Here is a 24,597-nt window from a genome sequence, read left to right on the forward strand (position 1 = left end):
GAGCATCAGATGATGAGAGGTTGGGATGAGATCTCCCTCTCCCTTTCTCTTCTGAGTATAACTGGATGAGGTTGGAATTTCTGGATTTTTTAACGGGTTCTTGAAAGGTCTATAAATCAACTTTTTTGTTTAAGTTAGATAAGTAAAAATGTCCATGTTATAAAGGCTATTATTATAACGTTTTTATTATTATTTTTTATGTAACCATGGACATCAAAACCAGTCATAAGTGACATTTTTATTGGATATTGAGATGAAAGGTGAAATAAATTAGCTTTTTATTGCTGTGTAGGATGGGACAAAGTTTGAATTATACATTATACATTGACGATTGGGGGTGTTAGCTTCAGTGAATTAAATGTATGTATTTATTTAAATTAAATCAAATTTATAAATCAAATTTATTTATAAATAAATTCATTTTATTTTCGGCTTAGTCCCTCTATTAATCTGGGGTCGCCAAAGAGGAATAAACCGCCAACTTATCCAGCATGTTTTTTTACACAGCGGATGCTCTTCCAGCTGCAACCTATCACTGGGAAACATCCATACACACTCATTCACACACATACACTACAGACAATTTAGCTTACCCTATTCACCTGTACCGCACGTCTTTGGACTTGTGCAGAACATGCAAACTCCACACAGAAACGCCAACTGACACAGCCGAGGCTCAAACCTCGAAAAAAACAAACTAATACTACTAATACTTTCCTTCTTAGACTTTACAGACCTGAAACTTGCATATAGCACTTATTCATTGTTTCTCTTATAGTTGTGTAAATTGCTTCCTTGTCCTCATTTGTAAGTCGCTTTGGATAAAAGCGTCTGCTAAATGACTAAATGTAAATGTAAATGTAAACCAGCAACCTTCTTGCTGTGAGCAACAATACCTACTGCACAACCGCGTCACCCAGTTTTCAATATTTTGAGGGATAATTAGTGTATTCTGACCTAGGGCTGGGCTATTTGGCCTAAAATTAAAATCTCGATTAATTGAACATTTGAACTCAACTATAATTAATAAACGATTCTTTTATTTATTTTATTTTTTTGCCCTCAGTTCACTGACATGTATATGCTCACATATTACAACTGAGAGATTTTTAAATGACTGTGAATTACTTGATTTTAAAGTAATTTAAGTAAACACACACTTTCTACAATCTATGATTTTTTATTGAACATCAACGCTGAACAACAGAAATTTAAACACACATTACCTATAAAGAAGTGAAAATAAACAACTTTCACTTTTGAAAACAAAATAGTAACCGCAGAAGTAAAAATCAAGGCTTAACAGATCGGGGTCACATGACTCCACATGCGGTGGGGAAATTAATTGATTAAATTGACCTGGAAAAATAAGATCGATAATAAGTTCTGAATGTCGATTTTCATCACTTTTCGATTAATCGCCCAGCCTTATTCTGACCTATACAGAACCTCTGATTAGATTTCAGAGGTTACTTTGGATCAAACTACAAAAACTATGCGTCTAATGCCCAATCCCAATTTTATTTTTGTACCCCTACCCCTTCCCCATGGCCCTTAAAACCGAGTCTGAAGGGGAAGGGCTTTAAAATTTACCCCTAAGAATTGGGACAGCACTACAATTCCTGCACACGTCATCATATGTCATCGCAATCTCATGTTTCATTTGAGATAAGACGGTCGTGACTGCTGTAGTTATTCCAGATGCATTATTTTTTGGTATTTATCTTCAAGAAATCATGAAGGCATATATTATGTTATCATAACAATCTAATGTGGCAATTAGTTTGTAACTACTGTGCATTTACACATTGGCCATATTCTTTTATGTAAACACACCTAAAACTACATGAACATTATAGCAGACTCTGTAAAAAGCCCATTCCCAGCCACTAGACTTTTCTGACAGAATATTTTAGTGTCATCGAGTGTCAGAAGGTTAATGGAACTTTTAGCGTTTTTTTTTTTTTTTTTTTTTAACGTCACGGTAAAACATGAACCCGGTTATGAATATATTAAAACTTGTGCTTGTTTGTTGTACAAATTTGTAATAATGGCAAAAAACACTAATTTGTGGATCTCCTTCCGGGTGCAGCTATCCTGCCGTTGTGGCTGTTGTATTCTGAGAAATTTTCTTACCCCTGGATTTTGCATATGGTCATGAACAATCTTCATTTGAGGAACTATCTACCTCTTCAAGCTAAAGAGAATTGGGACACCCCTACGCCTTCACAGGAACTTTACAGAAATATCAATAATTACGATTTCTTTTGCCAATAATATTGAAATTTCAAGATTAATCAATAATTTTGATTAGAGTTATGAGCTTTAAAACCTCATAAAGAAAAACATCTACTTGAGTAGAACAGTCATAAACAAAAAAGACAACAGTGCCATTATTCATCTCATGTTGGTTCTGTTTATTCAGTTCAGTTCAATTACTGTGTAAATTGAATTGGATATGAAATAAGCAACCATATGTTATTACGAACTATGAGATAAAATTGTTTAGGCTATAAATCATAAATCTGTTTAGGTTTTTGGTCTCAACCAAAAAACTGATAAATGCATTGTAACTATTGCAACATTTTGTTTTGTGGTCCAGGGTCACAAATAAGTAAAAGACCAGCAACATTATGGTAAAATTGGTTATATACAGTTGAAGTCAGAATTATTAGCCCCCCATTGAATTTTTTTTTCTTTTTTAAATGATGTTTAACAGAGCAAAGAAATTTTCACAGTATGTTTGATAATATTTTTTTCCTCTAGAGAAAGTCTTATTTGTTTTTTTTTTGGCCAAAATAAAAGCAGTTTTTAATTTTTTAAACAAACTTTTAAGGACAAAATTATTGGCCCCTTTAAGCTATATATTTAGATTTTTTGATAGTCTACAGAACAAACCATTGTAATACAATAGCTTGCCTAATTACCCTAACCTGCCTAGTTAACCTAATTAACCTAGTTAAGCCTTTAAATGTCCCTTTAAGCTGTATAGAAGTGTCTTGAAAAATATGTAGTAAAATATTAATTACAATAAATCAGTTATCAGATATGAATTATTAAAACTATTATGTTTAGAAATGTGTTGAAATAAACACAGTTAAACAGAAATTGGGGTAAAAATAAACAGGGGTGCTAATAATTCAGGAGACTTCAACTATATTCCATTTACGCTTCTTTGAAAATCCCCCTTAAATATTTTCTCTTAATGGTAACTGGACTAATTTGTGTCCCACGAACAGTGGCCATTGTGCAGCCTTTCCTATTCCATTGACATTATCACAGTTACATAACACTCGTGTGGAAGATTTCCTTCTTCATGAGCTCGCTTAATGTATGAATAGACCTTCCCTTGAGGCTACTATAGTGCCCAGTGATAAAAATACAAGCTCCAACTGAATGGACAAACATCCCCTTTATCTAATTACACCCAGTCATTATGAAAATAAATCCAAACCATTTCAAAGTCAACAGAAAGATCTTCCGTCCATTTGCAAAACTGCTTGTTCCACGTAGAGTTGGGGGGAGGATGCTGGAGCCTATCCCAGCTTTTCTGGCCATAAGCAGGAAATAAATAAATGATAATAAATACATTTTTTTAAACTTGAAGAGGTGGCACTATAATGGAAAAGATTTCAGATTTGAGTAATTTCAGTGTGCTACAAATACATATTGTGCCTTAATCTGAAAAATAACCCTGCTAGCGTATTTACATGATTATACAATGTATAGATATGAGAATCTTTGTCTGAATGTTGAGCTGGGCTATACACTGTGTAAGAATACGATTCTACACAAGGGAATTAAACATCTTTTGAAGGCTGACTGCACATACATTACATAATAATGTTCTCCCCAATGAATCACATGGAGGAAATGACTTTCATGAAATATAGTTTACACGTTTTCCATGAACACCCATGTTTTTTTCCCGTGTCAGGTTATTGCGATAGACATTTCCATAGATATTGCATTGTGTAAATTAGAATGAAGTCACCGTCAAACACTTTAGGGTGTATTTATATGGACAAATCATAGCTGTATGGGCTGATTGTAAACTATTCTGTATTGAGTATATTGCATTAATGACTGAAGACACGCAGTTTATAGTAGAATGGTGAATCATTAGCTTATGGCAGAAAATAGAAGCTATAAAAAAGGGACATTTGCCCATGCAGGACTGGCTTCATATTTAATATGTTTGCATATTCAGCCTATTATATGGTGTGATGTAACCTTTCTGCAGTTTATATAAGCTATATTAGCTTGGATCCTGTTTGAACACGTTAGTATTTTCAACACATCTTATGATTCTAGCCCATCTGCACAGCAGTGTTGCTATAAAGAGCTTGTTTCTTACTAGACATAAAATATTCATTTGATTCCAGGGAAATAAAAGGCAGGAGCCTGACGTTCCTCTGAATATCAATAACCAGAGTAGGAGAGATATAGGGGACAGCGGGAAATTATTACAATGACTGCATGGAGCCAGGTGACCTGGAAGTAAAATATGACAGAAAACATCCAAGCCTACTCATTCACCTCGGCCTGAGGCACAGCCGCTCTGCTTCATGGAGCTCTGGGGCTCTCCAGAACTTCAACATCAGAGCTGACCGCAGTGTACCAACCTGCTTATCTCTTCTATATCTAATATTTAGTAACATCATACACAGTGCATCCGGAAAGTATTCATAGCGCTTCAGTTTTTCCACATTTTTTATGTTACAGCCTTATTCCAAAATGGATTAAATTAATTTATTTTCTCAAAATTCGACACACAAAACCCCATAATGACAATGTGAAAAAAGATCTTTCTGAAATTGTTGCAAATTTCTTAAAAATAAAAAACCTGAAAAATCACATATATAGAAGTATTCACAGCCTTTGCTCAACACTTTGTTGATGCACCTTGTCAGCAATTACAGCCTCAAGTCTTTTTGAATATGATGCCACAAGCTTGGCACACCTGTCTTTGGGAATTTTTGCCCATTCCTCTTTACTGTATCTCTCAAGCTCTATCAGGTTGGATGGGAAGTGATGGTGTATAGCCATTTTCAGATCTCTCCAGAGAGATTCAATAGGATTTAGGTCTGGGCTCTGGCTGGGCCACTCAAGGACATTTACCAAGTGGCGGTGAAGCCACTCCATTGATATTTTGGCTGATTGGTGGATTGCTGCAGATGGTTGTCCTTATGTAAGGTTCTCCTCTCTCCACAGAAGAACACTGGAGCTCAGACAGAGTGACCATCGGGTTATTGATCCCCTCCCTGACTTAGGCCCTTCTTCCCCGATCACTCAGCTTAGATGGCCGGTCAGCTCTAGGAAGAGTCCTGGTGGTTCCAAGCACCTTCCACTTACGGATGATGGAGGCCACTGTGCTCATTGGAACTTTCGGAGCAACAGAAAATTTTCTGTAACCTTCCCCAGCCTCAAGACAATCCTGTCTCGGAGGTCTACAGACAATTCCTTTGTCTTCATGCTTAGTTTGTTCTTTGACATGCACTGTCAACCCTGGGACCTTGTATAGACAGGTGTATGCCTTTTCAAATCATGTCCAATCAACTAAATTAAACACAGGTGAACTACAATTAAGCTGCTGAGACATCTCAAGAATGATCAGTGGAAACAGAATGTACCTGAGCTCAATTTAGAGCTTCACGGCAAAGGTTGTCAATACTGATGTACATGTGATTGTTCAGGCTTTTTTTTTTTTGTTAATTAATTTGCAACAATTTCAAAAAATATTTTGTTCACATTGTCATTATGGGGTATTGTGTGTAGACTTTTAAGGAAATAAATTAATTTAATGCACCCAATGCACCAATTGAACAGTGCCAACACACTTCCCTAAACCCAACCGACCCAATCCAGAAAAAGAAAAAGCCCCCTCCTGATTATTACCACATTTTCAGATTTTATCACATTCTCACCCTATTTACGTTTTTTTTTTTTTTGGTTTATGTCGTACCTGCTTTCTGGAATCGCACTTCGCTGGACTCGAACCCCATTGTCATGGTCAACTGCATCCCAAGTCTGCCGACGTTTGCCGTGAGCCACTCGACAAACTGGTACAGCGGGAAAGCCGTCCATATAGAGGTAAGTGGTCAGCTGCTAGCGCGAAAAGGAACAGCATCATACCGCCCCGTAGCGTTCATTTTAAATGCAAAATGCAGCCATACGTACATAATTTGCGATCTCCAGTAATGTATATAGGGCTACATTTTCAGTATGAACCTATGTTGATATATACACACAGTGGTGTATATGTATACTTTTTTTGCGTTTGTCACATTTTAATGTTTCAGAATATCAAACTAATTTGTACATAAGTCAAAGATAACACAAGTAAACTCATCATGTAATATTAAAATGAAGGTTTTAATTATTATGGGAAAACAAAATACAAACTACATAATCCTGTGTGAAAAAGTGTTGTCCGCATTAAAAAATAACTTAGTTTCAATTTAGTTAAATTTTTCTAGCCACAACCAGACCTGATTCCTACCACACCTGTTCGGAATCAACAAATCATTTCACTAGGATCTGTCTGAGAAGTGAAGTAGACCAAAAGATCCTCAAAAAATATACAAAACAAACAAAAAAATAGAAAGAAAATAATTGTGATCTTCCAGTGTGGAAAAGGATGTAAAGCAATTTCTAAAGCTTTGGGACAGCAGTGAGCTACAGTGAGAGCCAGGGAGCATTAATATAATCAAAATACAGTAAAAACTGTTAAACTGTGAAACACTGTTACAATTTGAAACACTTTTTTTAAAAACCACACACAGCTGCTAATAGCATAACTACTTAACTTTTTAGCTACTGAACTGAACTGAATAAATAGAACTAACTGGAGGAGAACAGTGACACTGCTGTCTTTTTTGTTTAGTACTGTTCAACTGAAGTTGACTTTTTCTAAATAAAGTGCTTAAAAAGTTCTGATAAACTTTTGAAACTCTAATCAAATTATTAATTAATCTTAAAATTTCAATAAACAGCACATGGATAGCACGGTTGTTGTTTTAAAATAACACACATAGTACAAGATCACATTTAACGCTATTACTAATGGCAAAAACAAATGAAATCTGCTTCGTTTTAGAACCAAAGTGTCTTTCAGTTTAAAAGATGTCACTCAATACCATCTGTCACATGATGCATTTTCCCAGCTAAAATAAACCCCTTGTTCATCCTTATGTCTTTCTATGTACTCCCATGGGAAGCGAGTTCAACCCAGCACAAACTTTCCCTACTTTGGGCTAAATTTGGCATGACTGCAAAAATTAAGATAACACATTTTCTATAGATACGTCCCAGCCAGTGGTGTAGTCCCAAAAAAAAAAAAAAAGTGGAGTACTATTACACCCATCCCAAATTTTAAATGAAAGTAGGCAAAGAAAGATAGGGAAACCCGATTGCTCCTCCATGACCCTTTGATTGGGGTTCAAATGATACAGGTGTTTCTGTAGTAAAGAGCTGCAAATATGTAGATATTATAACAATCTCTCGATAAACACACACCGCACTCTTGCTCTGCACAGCTGTGGTTTGCTGATTAAATGAAAAACAAGTTGAAAACGGAAGTCTGCCGCTGTTTTCATATCAAATTTAAAGGGGACTGAGGTGATCATTTAGTAGTGTATAGTTCATGAGCTAAATCGCTAAACTTTTAGTAGTCTGTATTAAAATTTACAGACTCCTAGACTCGTGTCTTTGATTATCAGATTTAATAAACTACAATGGACATTATAAAAGTATAAAGTACAAGATTGAACAAAAGGAAATAAAGATCATTTTAATCAATTTGTTAAACGAAGACAAAGCGAGACTGACGTTAACTAAAACTTTATGTCGTACACCATGACCACCAAAAGAGTACCATTGGTACCCCCTAGTGTAGACGACAGGGTTGTCACGATACTGGAATTCGGTACCAATCGGTTCTGGGATTTTAAAAAGCCGGTGAACACAATGGCCAATCAGCGGTGTTTAAGAAAGCACTTAAATGTTAGTGGGAAATTTAAACGTTTTAAAAATGTCAGTACCGATTGGTACCAAATTCCCCTATCGTAACAACACTAGTAGACAGAGATCTTTTCAGAAACTCTAGATCAGAGGGTCACAAACCCTGTTACTGGAGAGCTACCTTCCTGCAGATTTCAGTTGCAACCCCTTACCAAACACACCTGTCTGTAATTATCAAGTGCTGCTTCAGGTCCTATTAATTGGTTCAGGTGTGATTGATCAGGTTTGGAGCTGAATTCTGCCGGAAGGTAGCTCTCCAGGAACAGGATTTGTGAACCCTACTCTAGATAAAAAAACACAAGTGTGGACATGGATATGTTTGTTCTAAAACACTGTTATAAAACTGAAACTCATTAGTGTAAATCAGTGGTGTCCAAACTCGGTCCTGGAGGGCTGGTGTCCTGCAGTTTAGTTCCTACCCCAATCAAACACACCTAGGCTAGTAATTCCAGCTCTTACTAGGCTTTCTAGAAACATCCTTGCAGGTGTGTTGAGACAAGTGGAAGCTAAAATCTGCAGGACACTGGCCCTCCAGGACCAAGTTTGGACACCCCTGGTGTAGATGGTGCCTAATGCCGAGTTCAGACTGCATGATTTTCAAAGTAGTCGTGTCACAGATGTTTTCACACTGCATGACTATCTGGGCTAGCGTTTCGTCGCTGCTTTGTTTACACTGCAAGATGTATCGGCGACAGGGGCTTTCACATTGCATGACTTTACCATAAGAAGAATCGCCGACAACTTCATCCAAACTACGTCTCATAGCCAAAAATATATAGTATATCTTTTGTTTTTAACTACATAATGAGAAAGAAGCCTTTAATGGGGTAAAAAAAATGTACATATTTGCTCACCTGGGTTTAAAGGGAATTAGCCATTTCTCCTCAACGTTGATAATAAACTAATTTCTTTCTGTATGAAACCTCAAACAGACACGGTTGCTCCTGAGTCCTGTCAAACCTCCACTAGTTTTTCCTCCATTTCGTGGGACCAAATAAACCGAAAAAGAGCGCTTTTAACTTCCCTCCAGCCTCCCGCTGGCCTGCAGCAGGTATACACACACACACACACAAGTGAAAGCTGCTCTCTCATTGGCTGTAGGCGATCGCTGATGTTATTTTCAGTCAAAACTCAATTCACACGGCATGATTTGAATCGCCGACAGCTCCAGATATTTAGCATGCCAAATATCTCACAGGCATCGGCGATTCTCTCAGATCGCGTCTTTGAAAGTTCATACTGTGTGATTGTCACTCACGTGCACGAGCAGCAATTTGCCTGTGATTTCAGGCATTTGTCAGCGATTTCTCAAAACCTGTCGGCGAGCCAAAATCGGGGCTAAAATCATGCAGTCTGAACTAGGCATAAATCATCATGCTGCCTTTGAAGTCTATCTGAAATCAGTTTTATGAATTGCCTTTGTGCACAAACACTGCCTCTAGAGTCACTGCCTGGTAGGGCAGCAAGACAACAAGTCAGTTGCCTAAAGCTGCGGTCACATTAGAGTGTGAGCATGCGATATTCTGTCGTGCAGAGCAGTGAAAAGGGGCAGGATTAAACAAGCTTGTTGGAAATTTTAAAAAGCGAGCGATTGCTCCATGTTTTAAATTTCTGTCCAGAGATGTCATGTTTTAATCCTCGATTGGTCTCACCCAGTCAAGTGATGCGATTTCGCAGGTGAGAGTTTGAACTTGAACTTTGCACCGCAGCAACCTGCAAGACTTGATGCATGACCCTGCGTTTCCGGTCTGACGCATTCGCGTGCGTATGAATGGTCCATGGAGAGAAAAGTCAAGTGTGACCGCAGCTTTAGCTTTCGTTGTCAAAATGTCTGTCAAACCTAAAAGCAATTAGGTCATAAAACACTAGCTGCATTTCCATCCATATATTTTTATGTGCATTTTGGAATATTGCATTAAAAAAAAAAAAACTGGACGGAAATGCCAAGATGCGCATAAATGTAAAAAATGTGCATAAAAAAATGATGCACACAACTGAGTAGGATTAACTTTTTATCTTATAAGAAAAATGTGCATAAACTAGGACGGAAATGCATTTACCGAATAACTTCCAGCATGCGCAACAAAAAAGTCGTGTGATTTTGAACAGATCAAAAATGGCGGGAAGTGATTGGTATGTTTGGGTGGACGATGAGGTCTGAACATTTTTAAATGTTATATACGAGAAAGAAGTGACGACCATCCTTGATGGAAAACATCAGCAAAACACACAAATCTTCCAGAAAGTGTGAGTGGAGATGATTCTAAACGGATATGACTATGATATGACACGTCTACGTGTTCTATGACGCAAGCAAGTTATTATATACAAAAAAGGCCTTTTCCTAATGCAGCATCTTCCATTTGTCTTTTGATATTTGGCGCCAGTTTATCAAGTAATGATTTCGTTCTCTTGGACTCGTTGGATGGAAACGGTACTTTATTTGCAAATGTTTTATGCAATACTCCAGTTTTGCACATATATTTACAACCCAAGCTCATTCTGGAAACGTAGCCCCGCGGACGTTTCTGGAGACCGCGATTTACGTGGCCGGAGGTACGTAAAGGCCGCGTTTGGTTTTTTTCGAGCGAACGCCGCTCCGCCCCTCCTCTTCGCGCTCGCCGGCCGACGGCTCGCCTCCGAGTGGAGGGCTTTCCCAATGCAATCAGTTTGTCCGCTTAGCTCACAGCGTTGCGTCGGCGGAGCGGAGGCCCCGGAGGAGGAGCCGGAGCCGGCCGCGGTGGACGACGACCGGGATCGAGTCCGGGGAATAGCAGGTTCCGGAAATCAGGTAAGACGAAAAACGGAATCCGAAAAATAAGGGCGAGAACGCGGCGGGATCCGAAAACGCGTTCGAAATCGAAGACGAGGGCTTTTGCCTTTTTTTTTCCCCGATCCGATGGCTTTTTGCGCGAGAACGACGCGGGCGCGAACGCCGCGCGCTCCCGAGAGGCGCCCGAGACGCGAAAAAGCGCGCACAGTGGCCTCTCGTGGATCCGCGAAAACAAAAAAACGCTCGAATACGTACCTCCCGGGACGTAAATCGCGGTCCGAAGAAACGTCCGCGGGGCTACGTTTCCACAATGAGCCCGGGTTGTATATTTAATTCGCATCTTTGAATGGAAATATGGCTAGTGTCAATCTAGATGGTACTGCACACTGAACAGACATCATTTATAGCTGCATTAGCAAGCTTTTATTAGTGTAGATCTGCAAATTTCACAAATAACCTGTTACAATAAAACATAAATATATTTCTTTTTTGTTTGCTTGTTTCACTTGCGATACACACACATACACACAAAGTGCTTTGGTGAATTCATATAATAGTCAGAAAAATCTATATCTCCTTTTATGCATACAGTTGAAGTCAGAATTATTAGCCCCCTTGAATTATTAGCCCCCTTGGTTATTTTTTTTCCTCAATTCCTTTTTAAGTTTTTTCTAAATACATTTCTAAACATAATAGGGTAACACTTTATAATAACTACACACTATAAATCATTTATTAAGCATTAGCAAATAGTGAATTCATTATCTGTTAAGCATTAACTCTACATTAATAAACGTTAGTAAGCAGTTTATAACTGCAGCTACAAATGCTCCATTCTTGACTTATAACCACATTTAAAATGTGCTTAATAATTGTATTTTCATACTTAGTATATGATTAATTTTTCATTACGAAATTATCGCATTATTTACAAATCAGTTGTATTTAAGAGTAGTTGAGGGTTTTTAGGATCATTCAGAATGAGTTAGTAAATGATTAATAAACTATTGAAATCAACATTTGTATGTCTTATTATTCAGGCATATATTAATGGTTACTATGCATGTTAATAAATGCTTTATTAACTCAACTTCACCTAGTTTTGTTACCTAATCTAAAGTGAGGACTATTCATGCTTTATAAATCCTTTATAAATGACAAATAAAGGCTCAGTTAAATTCTAAACAGGAAAAATTACATTACTCATTCCTATTCATTTAAAGATACACAAATGAAACTGTACTTCAAATAAAAAATAAATCTTTGCAACCTGATCTAAAATAAAATCACTGTAGAGTTTAAACATTACATTTTATTACATTATTTAATTATTATATTGTTGCTTTATGCAGTTTTGTTGTATTTTGACACTCCTGTCATTCAGCAATGTTTAAACTTTACAGTAATTTTACATTTTAGAAAAGATTGCAAAGATTATTGTTCATTTGATTCTGAGCCTGTAATAGTCATTTATAAGGGATTTATAAAGCATGAATAGTCCTCACTTTAGATTAGGTCACAAAACTGCATGAAGTTGAGTTAATAAAGCATTTACTAACATATTAGTTAACTATTAGTATATGCCTGAATAATAAGACATATAAATGTTGATTTCAATAGTTTATTAATCATTTACTAACTCATTCTGAATGATCCTAAAAACCCTCAACCACTCTTAAATACAACTGATTTTTAAATAATGCGATACTTAATTTAGTAATGAAAAATAAATAATTTACTAAGTATGAAAGTACAATTATTAAGCACATTATAAATGTGGTTATAAGTCAAGAATACAGCATTTGTAGCTGCAGTTATAAACTGCTTACTAACGTTTATTAATGTAGAGTTAATGCTTAACAGATAATGAATTCACTATTTGCTAATGCTTAATAAATGATTTATAGTGTGTAGTTATTATAAAGTGTTACCCATAATGGTATTAATAACTCATTTCTAATTATTGATTTATTTTATCTTTGTCATGATGACAGTAAATAATATTTGACTAGATGTTTTTCAAGACACTTCAACACAGCTTAAAGTGACATGTAAAGGCTTATCTAGGTTAATTAGGTTAGATAGGCAGGTTAGGGTAATTAGGCAAGTTATTGTATAAGGATGGTTTGTTCTGTAGACTATCGAAAAAAAAAAAGCTTAAAGGGGCTAATATTTTTGACCTTAAAATGGTTTAAAAAAAAAAAAAATGCTTTTTTTCTAGCCGAAATAAAACAAATAAGACTTTATCCATAAGAAAAAATATTATGAGACATACTGTTAAAATTTCCTTGCTCTGGTAAACATAATTTGGGAAATATTTAAAAAAAGAATAAAAAATTCAAAGGGGGGCTAATAATTCTGATTTCGATTTTAAATATTTCCTATTCAGTGAGCTACATTTGTGTGAAAACAGAGGTTCTTAATACAGTATGTTGAACGTTGCGGCTCTATTATTCTAGAATTTTCTTCTACAACACAGTGTGGTGTTTGTGAGGTAAAAGTTATTGTTGACGCTCCTTATCTGCGAGTCTCTTTGCCTTGTTCTGCAGGTAGCGCGCTTTCCCTTCTTCAAACCGCTTCTGTTCCTCTTCACCCTCCAACTGCAAGAAGATAAAAGACACATTTTACACACACGCACTGCTGAATACTGTTGCGTGCCGCCAGGAAATGCTTCAGTTTTGAAGGTCATACACATATTATGAAAAACCCACTGAAGAGTTAAGACCATTATCAGAAAATGTCCACACAAACACACACGGACTCCTATTTTCTGCTTCCCAATCTTAGCATGGAACCTCTGTCATTTCTCCAGTGAATGTTTATAGATGTGTGTGTATCCCAACAAGTGCTTTGCTATAACTCACAACTACACGGTGCAAATTAAACCACAGGAGAGCCTGACTGGAAACATGTCATCACATTGTTTTCACAGCGCTGCCAGTTTGACTGGAATGTAGTGAAGCCTAATTGCTACTGGTACAGGGAAACATCTCTATGAAACTTCACTTTTAGATCCTATAACCATTCAAAGCAAAATACCATCATGTTGTCTGAATTGAAATGATAGATCAAATAAACAAATAGAGCAATATCAACACAATTTCACTGCAATTCGTAACTTTTTGATTTAGTGGCTGATTCAAATGAATTTGAATGATCTCATTGGTTTGAGGGTGGGGTTTCAGAGTTTCCCCTAGGTTTACAGTTTTTTGGGAGGGTTGTGGATTGGGGTTGGGGCGCGATGCGGCCCAACGCATCGTGGCTGTTCAGACTCACACTGACACAAGGAGTCATGGGCTGTTTCTTAATTCGGTAACACTTTAGAATAACTATATGTTATAACTAGTTAATAGACCATTAATAAACTGTTAGTTAACAAGTTATAAATGACTTGTTAAACAAAAGTTAATAGTTTGTTAATTATTTACAACTGTGCCTTATAGATGGCTGATAGATAACTTACAAGCCGTTTGTTGACAAGTTGTAAATGACTTCTTAACTGTATTTTAATGATTTATAACTATACCTAATAAATTAGTAATAGATCATGAACAAGCTGTTAGTAAATAACTTAATAAAGGCTTGTTAAGTATCAGTTAATAGTGTATATATGTTATTGGGACGTTATTCTAAAGTTGCAGCTATGCTTCATTTATTAACTGTTAGTAAATGAGGAATAGTTGCAACTTTAGAATAACGTCCCAATAACATGCTTAAGCTAATAACTAACACTTAACAATTATATTTACTCACACTTTACAGATCAGTTGTTCACCCTATAATAACACCAGTGAAACTTTTTTATTAGACCACTGGTGTAATTTTAAATTTTTTATTTATTTTGTTTTCATGTTTAGCACTTCATGGGTTTGTATTCTTGCATACTGCTGTACTGCCATGTCATGGTTCAGTATGTGTGTTTCTATACATTAAAGACAACTTTTAAAATTTCATCTGTGGATTTTCTTTGGTAAAACACAGCACACAGAAAAGCCTATAAGTGGAACAAGGTTTAGAAACAAACATTTTATATTTTAAATATTACATCAAATTTCTGTAGCTTGAACTTATTCCATCCATTTGCTGTTGTACAAAGATTCATTGGTATTAGTAGATGGTTAACAAACGATGAACAACTCTCGTCTGTAAAGTGTGAGTAAATATAATAGTTAAGTGTTAGTTATTAGCTTAAGCATGTTATTGGGACGTTATTCTAAAGTTGCAACTATTCCTCATTAACTAACAGTTAATAAATGAAAAATAGCTGCAACTTTAGAATAACGTCCCAATAACATATACACACCATAACTGATACTTAACAAGTCTTTATTAAGTAATTTACTAACAGCTTGTTCATGATCTCTTAAAAATGTATTAGGTATAGTTATAAATCATTAAAATACAGTTAAGAAGTCATTTACAACTTGTCAACTAACGGCTTGTAAGTTATCCATTGCCCATCTATAAGGCACAGTTGTAAATAATTAACAAACTATTAACTTTTATTTAACAAGTCATTTATAACTTGTTAACTAACAGTTTATTAATGGTCTATTAACTAGTTATAACGGATAGTTATTCTAAAGTGTTACCCTTAATTCCAAGAACACAGAGAATGGACTTGCATTCTTGTGGAGACCGGTCTTGCCAGGTGTCCTCGGAAAAGCAAACTCAGGAGGCCGCGACGGCAGAGAACTCGTCATGTGAGAATTGAGATGCTGCGTTCTTCCTGATGGTCACATGACCTTCATGTGTTTTAAGTGAAGTTTATTTATAAACAAATTTCGAGAGGATCACGTGCTTATGATTGCTCACAGCTGTTTCTAATGTAGCTAATGACTGATTATCCTATCAGAGGATCCTTAACTCACTATAAATAACCAGACTTTTCTCATCTCAATATCTTCGTCTTCGTCTACTTTCCCTCCTTTCAAACAGGCGTCACGGTGGCCAGCGATTAGTGCTGTTGCCTCACAGCAAGAATGCCCCTGGTTTAATTCCTTTCCAAACCAGACGGCATTTCTGTGCGGATTTTGCTCGCTCTCCCCGTGGTCGCGTGGGTTTTCCCCGGGTCCTCTGGTTTCCTCCCACAGTTCAAAAACAAGCACTCTAAACAATTAATCCAAATACTTTAGCTAAACTCTGAGTACACCTTTCAGCATCCATATCTGACACTTCGCTACAACAAGCAAGAAGGGAGTCATCGAGATCTACCTGAGCTCAACCGCCCCCCTCTCGCCTTGCAAGGGGAGGGAGCCCAGGGCTCGAGGATCTTATAAGCTCAGGGCTCTCTCCCGGGACAGCACGCCAAACTAGCTTTATTATCAATCATCAGCTAAGTGTGAATTCTTGAAATGGTAAATTATTTAAACAGTGCAGCATTCATACAATGATTCTTGGTTTTTCCCCTTTTTAAAATATATACTCTGCATAAAAACATTATAATATAATCTGCACAATATAAATAAAACTGATTTTAATACGAATTTCAGCAAACAAATGTGTTTATTACTTTATTAAGATGTTTATGTTAATGTTTACTTTCACCGTTTCATTTAGGGTGATTTCATTTAACTTTGATAATAAATCTAAATGAAATGCTGCGCTTCCCACCTCCAGTCGCAATGACTTCTGGGACTTCCAGAGTGAGATTGGTGCATCGGTGCGTCCTTGATATCAATATCACATCCGGGACCTTTCATGCGTCCTCCGTACTTTTGGTCTTGAGTATTGGAACTGAACTTAGGCAGCTGATGATGACGTTACACGAGAACGCAAGACCTCTGAAGAACGCATGTTGAGAAACGGCCATGGTCTTTTAATGGCAGCAGTAAATAACTGAGCAACTATTTGTGAATTATAAATTAACATTTATTTTAGATCTTTTTTATTCACAAACTGTGCAGCTTTTGTCACTGCATAGTATCTTTATGGGCTTCTGTAAGAACATTTCCTGAGCCTCTTGCTATGGAAAGGCAGAAATGTCTGGCCCATTTATTGAGACATTTATTCAACATGTCTCTTATAAAAATGTAGATGTGAACATGTCATGGCCGGAAGCAGCTTTACAGAAAATAATTCATCCATTCATTTTACTTCAGCTTAGTGCCTTATTTATCAGGGGTCATGATTTGCTCGATATCTTTACTGCTCTATTAATTTAACCTATCAAATGTAATGTTTAGACCATCACTGTGCCTCTCGTGACCTTTACTCGTGCTCATTAACTCTCGTTGCCATGATTTCCGGGTATTTAAATTGGTTTTGGGGGATCACGTAGCCGGAATGAATTTGCGGAAGACACGCAGAGCTTCCGGGAGAGGTCATAACTAGACACAAGATAGAGGAGATAGCTCCGCTTGCATCACAGCATGGGATGTGCAGGACGTATCTGAAGAACCGGGAGGGATGCGGGACGTATTTGAGGACCGAGCGGGAGACGCACGATTTTTGGTAGATTATCATTTCGTTTGCGGGCATCTGGGAGTCTCTATTCTTTTGCAGGAGTTGGGATGTCTGCATCTGTATATATTTTAGCTGCAGTGACGCCAGTGCAGAACAGAAATGGCATGCTGTTGTGTAAATAAGATATTACATATGGCTATTTAGCTTGTTTGTTTAAAAAAGTTGTGATCTGGCGCTATATAGATAATACAATTAACGTGACTTCAATATAATGGTAGGGGGAAACACTGGGTTTGGTGCCACGTCTCTTTAAAAAAAAAAAAAAAAAACTTACATTTTCGTACGAATTAGCCACTAAACAGACAAAAAGTAAAATAGTTGTTTCCTCGTTAGACCAGGCTGGCAATACATAAAAAATGTACACAATTTATTGCATTTTGATATTGAGATTTTTCATCATACAAAGAATATCTTAATCAAAGGTGCTGTATGTAAGTTTATGACTCTTCTAAAGCATAAAATTACCATAATATGTTTGCAGATGTTTAAAAAACATGCCAAGTGAATATTCTTGTTTATCTGAAAAACAATGCTGAAGTTTTAAAAATGTGCATGATGTGCCAGAACGTCTTTGTTTTGGATCTTTCAACCCACCCAATGCCAGTTTAGCCAATGATATTTCAGCACTCCGGTTTGCCTTGGTAAAAAACTGTGCATTTCATTCATTCAGTCACGAAGGCTCTCAAAGTATGCGTCCATGACTGAAATGTCATGTTTGTGTAAGCTAAATCATCTAAGGTTGATAAATAATATACAGATGGAGTCAGAATTATTAGCCCCCCTTTAATTTTTTCTCTTTTTTAAATATTTCCCAAATGATGTTTAACAGAGCAAGGAAATTTTCACAGTATGTCTGATAATATTTTTTTCTTCTGGGGAAAGTCTTATTTGTTTTATTTCGGCTAGAATAAACGCAGTTTTTAATTTTTTAAAACATCATTTTAAGGACAATATTCTTGGCCCCTTTAAGCTATATATTTTCGATAGTCTACAGAACAAACCATCAATATATAATAACTTGCCTAATTACCCTAACCTGCCTAGTTACCCTAATTAACCTATTCAGCCTTTAAATGTCAATTTAAGCTGTATAGAAGTGTCTTAAAAAATATCTAGTCAAATATTAACTGTCATCATGGCAAAGATAAAATAAATCAGTTATTAGAGATGAGTTATTAAAACTATTATGATACGAAACGTGGAAATTTTTTTTTTTCTCGTTTAACGGAAATTAGGGGGAAAAAACAGCGAGCTAATAATTTAGGGGGGCTAATAATTCTGACTTCAACTGTATATTTTTAAGATCTTAAAATAACCTCTACAAAGTGTCTATTATTGTAGGATGGTGGTCTGACAGAAAATTTGCAGTAATGCAGTAAAGTTCCATAACAAATTTTAGTGTTTTTACATAAAATATGTAAAAGAATTGTCAAAAATGGGGTCAAAACAAACAAAATCTCACGGCAATTCAAAAATTTTGATTTAGTGGCTAATTTGTACTAATTCATATGATCTCATTCGTACAATATAGTATGATTTGCTCATCCCCCAATGACGATTGGGTTTAAAGTGAAGTTTGGTGCCACAACCTGCTTTTTTTAATTGTACATTTTCGCAAGACTGAATTCGTACAAACTAGACACTGAATTGATAAAACGCAAAATAGATCCGTTTCCTTGTGGGATCCGGCTGCAAAAGTCTAAACAAAGAGATTATTTTGCTCCAAACTTTAATTTAATCAGACTTTCATTAATACACTTGCAAATCAAATGTAGGTGAGGAACTTTTACAATCTGTATGACAGTTTTTCATTTTAAATGATTAAGCTGAAACTAAACGTAACAGAAGCTTTGATTTGTGATGTAAAAAAAAGGAGTAGGTTGTGTAGGTTTGCATTTCTCTTTTTAAAAAAAATCGATTTGTAGAATCCAAGCCCCATCTAAGGTCATGAGCACATTCGCCAGTTGTCTAAAATTTCCTGGAGCTCTAAAATGAGACATAAGATGCTTGCAGTGGGACCGCAGCTTCATCACGGACAAATAACAATACTGTGCGCGAGAGCCGGATGTCAGTTGACGTTAGGCTTCATCTTGCAGCTGCACACTACACCATGGCTATTCTTATCATTGGCTATAGGTCACCAGCTAGTCATGCGCAGCAGTGGCAGATGGCGGCCAACCTTAGGGAACAAACTGTGCGGTGACAACTGAAGCAGCCTGGCTGATGAGGGCATGTGCACAAATGAGGATCTCATCTATGGAATGCATATCCACACAAATGTTATATAAGCATGACGGATATGGTCAACTTCGCAGGCTTGCTGATGTTGAGGATCAGAAACGTTTGCGTTTCTGAGGTAACCTGGTTTAAAGAAGAACAAATGAACAGTTGCATTGTTGTTTTAGTAGCGTGAGGGTAACTGAGTTAAGTAATAAACCACTTTGCAAAAGAGTGTTACTGTATATAGAGTTGAGGTCAAAATTGTTAGCCCTCCTGTGAATTTTGTTTCTTTTTCAATTATTTCCCAGAAGATGTTTATCAGAGTAAGGAATTTTTCACAGTATTTCCTTTAATATTTTTTCTTCTGGAGAAAGTCTTATTTGCTTTATTTTGGCTAAAATAAAAGCAGTTTGTAAATAAAAAAAAATAGCTGAATACTAGTACTGTATATTGTAAAATATCTAGTAAAATATTGTGTACTGTCATCATGACAAAAATGAAAAAAAACAAAAAAAAAACGCAGTTATTAGTTATTAAAACTATTATTACTAGAAATGTGTTGGAAAAAATATCTTCTTTCCGTTAAATAGAAATTGGTGAAAAAAATATACATGGTGGCTAATAGTTAAGGAGGGCTAATAATTCCGACTTCAACTGTACATGGAACAAAAAAACAATTGCGATACAAGTGATTCGTTAGTATTTTAAATAACAACTATGGAATAAAATACACCAATTTTCAAGTTATAATTCAATGAATAATAACAAATTGGCCGCTGAAAATGGCATTTTTGGTTTTCGACCAAAAATATGAGCTGAAATAATTGCGATACTCATGCACACGTATACCTTTCTATACATGTACCGCACATGCTCAACAGAAATGGAAAAGTCCAATCAAATAATGTGGTGACAGAACAATTCTATCTCCTAAACTCATTTGTGCTGCTTGCAATATCGCTACTGTGCCGTCATGACAACGCTAGAATGACGACTCGTTCACAATCAATAATAAGTAACTGTCAGTAAAATGTGGTTATTTAATTGGATTGTGTTGGATTAAAATATTCTAATTTAAGTTACTGAGGAACATTTTTTAAATCTTACAAAACTACTTTCAATTCAATTCAATTCAGCTTTATTTGTATAGCGTTTTTACAATGTAGATTGTGTCAAAGCAGCTTCACATAAATGGTCATAGTAACTGGAACAGAGTAGTTCAGTTCTTAGTGTTTAAGTTCAGTTCAGTACTTAATATTGTTTAGCGAGGTAATAATTATTACATATAATTTATGACCTTTCGATTTTTGGACAGGTGCATAAAAAATTTTAATTTCAGCGCATCCTTAATCAGAATACGCCGGCAGCTAGCTCTCTCTGCAACTCTCACTTGGTCGCCCACTGAAGCTAAGCAAGGCTGTGTACTGTCAGTACCTGGATTGGAGACCACATGTGAAAGCTAGGTTGCTGCTGGAAGGGGTGTTAGTGAGACCAGCAGGGGGCGCTCAACCTGTGGTCTGTGTGGGTCCTAATGCCCCAGTATATTGACGGAGACAATATACTGCTAAGTGAGCGCTGTCTTTCGGATGAAACTCTCTGTGATCATTAAAAATCCCAGGATGTCCTTTGAAAAAGACGAGGGGTTTAACCCTTGTCAACTTTGTCCACTGGTCTCTGTTCATCAAGGCTTCCTTACCTTCCCCATATCATAATCGGCTTCATCACTCCACTCCACCAATCAGCTGGTGTGTGGTCTCACACAATATGGCCGCCATTGCATCATCTAGGTGGATTCTGCACACTGGTGGTGGATGAAGAGATTCCAGTTCTCACCAGGAAACAGAACTATTTTGTCTACTTTTTCAATTTTCTGGCTAATTTCTACAAATTTATACGAGTTCAGTCGTACAAAAATGTGTACATTTTTAAAATGAGGTGTGGCACCAAGCCCCTAAACCCAACCATCATTGGAAAATCATAATAAAATGTAGGTGTCACGATCGTCAGCTGTGTTATCAACGATGGAGATTTATTCCAGTATTCCTGCAGAACTAAAACTCCCAGAACTCTTTGCACCCATCAACTACTGCAACAGCTGACACTAATCTGGACATTCACACACAGACACAGCTGTAGCTCGTTTTCACCTAATCAGACCCCCTAGTTTAAAAAAAAAAAAATTTGTTATTTTTTATGATAAAGAAGACGATTTTGTGGCGGTAATTCCCAGAAATTTGTGGACAATTTTGTGATATTATATATATATATATATATATATATATATATATATATATATATATATATATATATATATATATATATATATATATATATATTTATTTAATATACATATATAAATGTATCAGGCAGCCTGCTATGTTAGGTGTCCAATCTGAAACAATGACAATGACACAAATTATTAAAATAAAGCTTCTTTTTTTGGTTTCTTGTCAAGACAAGAACTAAAACAATACGAGTTAAGCCAAAGGAAGGTTGTATTACTCTTATTTTTATCCACAACCTTACTTCAAAAGTCATCATCACACATAGGACATGCGTTAGGGCTTCCCCTACCGTAATGCACCTGAAGCACGGATTGCTGTAAAACTCGTTAATGGCAGGGAAGCGTTTTCTCTCGTTAACTGCAGGGAAAAAGTTGAACGAAATCATTTATCAATTTTACGCACTATTTTCGTTCACGTCCAGCGGCCATCATCCTCGAAATCTCATCTCCACCTGTCTGTTCCATTGCTCTGTTTGCTCCAACTTTATTTTGCATTCTGAAGTGCGTCACAAAACCCCCAATTTGCGCCACAAGATGTCTAAATCTCATCTTTGCTATAACTTCACATGTAAATCACTCGAGCTTCATCTGCATCTGCTTACTGCACAAGCTGAAAACTCCCCCGCCCCCATTCCATGTAATGTAATGATTGTGAGGGCGTCACATGCGCTGCATATGCAACATCTATAAGTCGCGAAAAACAAATCATTGCAAACTGAAATACATATAATTAGATTATATGGTTTGGAATTTGATGGTTTATAAGATTATTTAAATTTTAAAAAAAATTTGCAGGATCGTAAAAATTTGCAACTTTTTGTTGATTTTGCGTATTCAGCGATTAAGAAATTACGATAAACTAGGGGTCTGCCTAATACATGGGCTATATATACACTTCACTTTCACATTGCTCAATCTTGCTTACCTGTAACATACAAAGCGTTTCCCTTGCCTTGTTTTTCCGTGCTTTATTTCCAGACCCTCTTTTTGTTTATTGATTTTGTTGCCGCTTGAACCAATCACTTTGCCTGTGACTCGACTACACTTGTAATTAAAGACGCAGCATTTGGATCCCCAAATCCGTTGCCAGTATCGTGTGTTACAGTAGGAATGAGATAAGAGGAATGTACAAATTCATACGAATTAGCCACAAAATCAAAAAGTTGCGAATTGCCATGTAATGGCATTGGAAACACTAAATTAATATAGGAAGTGTATTTACAATAAATGTTATCCAAACATACTTTAGAGTGGAAACCATGCTTTAATATTTCCTATGTAATTACCATAAGGAATGTATTTCATCCAATTACCTAGTATAATAAATAAAACTGGTGAGCGAACCACCGTTTCTTGCAACAAACGAAAATCATAAAGCTCTCCCTCTCTCTCTGTTATTTCTGTCTGAAAACCCCATCATGTGACCTTGAAGGAAGTCCTGGCTGGGTCAGTGACTGTCCTGTTGCTCAGGGCTTGTGATGGGGCCAGGGAAAGACATGGGGCCATGGCAGCAGTGCTTGTCTTGAACAAATTAAATTAAGCTGGAGGGAAGCGCAGTGCCTCAGTCACAGAGAGAGTGACTGGCAGAAGACCAGAGCGACTGCTCCAGCACAGACCATCAGAGGGTGAAACGTTATACTACTTAGTGGTGGAGACAAAAAAAATAGTAGCTGTTTAATGGCCATTGCAAATGGAAATGGGCTTTTAAGTGTAATATGGATGATGAACGATGGTCTGCTGTGAACCGATGTGTACAGTGAATCCGGAAAGTATTCATAGCGCTTTACTTTTTCCATAATTTTTGCGATATTCCAAATTGGATTGAATTCATTTATTTCCACAAACTTCTACACACAATACCCCATAATGACAATGTAAAAATACAGTTTTTTTTTTAATTGTTGCAAATTTATTAAAAATAAAAAACCTGAACAATCACATGTACACCAGTATTCACAGCCTTTGCAGAGAAGCTCTAAATTGAGCTCAGGTACATTCTGTTTCCACTGATCATTCCTAAGATGTTTCAGCAGTTAATTGGAGTTCACCTGTGGTAAATTCAGTTGATTGGACATGATTTGAAAAGGCATACACCTGTCTATAGAAGGTCCCAGGGTTGACAGTGCATGTCAAAGCACAAACCAAGCATGAAGACAAAGGAACTGTCTGTACACCTCAGAGGCAGGAATTAAGAATGAAATTAAGAAAAGACAATGGAATTAAGAATGAAAGACTCGAAATGACATGAAACTTTAGAGGAATTATGGATATCGTGGCACGCGATAACGTTAATCGAATTATTTGCTATTTACATGTAAAACGGGATCATAAAAGGTACATCCGAAAGGCAACTCATGTAAACATCTTAATCATATTATTGTCATATTCAGATTAAGGCAAATAATTTAATTACTGATGTCCATGTGAACGTAGTCACTGTCTATCTCCTCTGCGTCTGTGTTTGTGTTGCCGATGTGAAAATCAGCATGTGCACCTATTGAAACTCCCCTTTTCGTGCAAACCCTTCCCTCTTTCGCCACTCAACACTCCCACGTAAACGAAGCTGGACTCAGCCACTTTTCTGACTTTTTTCAAACTAGAGGTGTGAAAACACCCTGCTGAGACAGTTTATAAAACAGTATAAAACATATAAAACAGTAGGTAATTTTGAAAGGGTTTTTCGCAAGGGTCATGAGAAAAAAAAAGAAGCCAACATTCTGGACTCAGATAGCTATAATGTTACCAACTACTCACTAAAAATGGTAAAAATGCCCTGTGGGGCTTAAGGCATCAGTTTAGAATCTGAGATTTATTTATTTTTTTTAGCTTGGAC

The 24,597-nt window shown here is 36.5% G+C and overlaps 1 protein-coding gene across 16 annotated transcripts in view; it reads right to left on the reverse strand.

The window, feature by feature from the left end:
* Positions 1–11,195: 11,195 nt before the first annotated feature.
* The window catches only part of acot7 (acyl-CoA thioesterase 7), a 151,773-nt gene continuing 138,371 nt past the window's right edge, over positions 11,196–24,597 (reverse strand). For 4 of the 16 annotated variants that reach the window (XM_087263187.1, XM_087263186.1, XM_087263182.1 and 1 more), the window contains 2 exons: positions 12,469–13,395; positions 11,196–12,252 (listed from right to left, as the gene is read on the reverse strand). In XM_087263187.1, coding sequence (XP_087119313.1) covers positions 13,297–13,395 — 99 coding nt within the window. In that variant the 3' untranslated portion in view covers positions 11,196–12,252; positions 12,469–13,296. 16 annotated transcript variants of the gene reach the window in all.

Source organism: Danio rerio, chromosome 8 (genome assembly GCF_052040795.2).
Source record: "Danio rerio strain M-AB ecotype USA chromosome 8, GRCz13ab, whole genome shotgun sequence".
Lineage (NCBI taxonomy): Eukaryota > Metazoa > Chordata > Actinopteri > Cypriniformes > Danionidae > Danio > Danio rerio.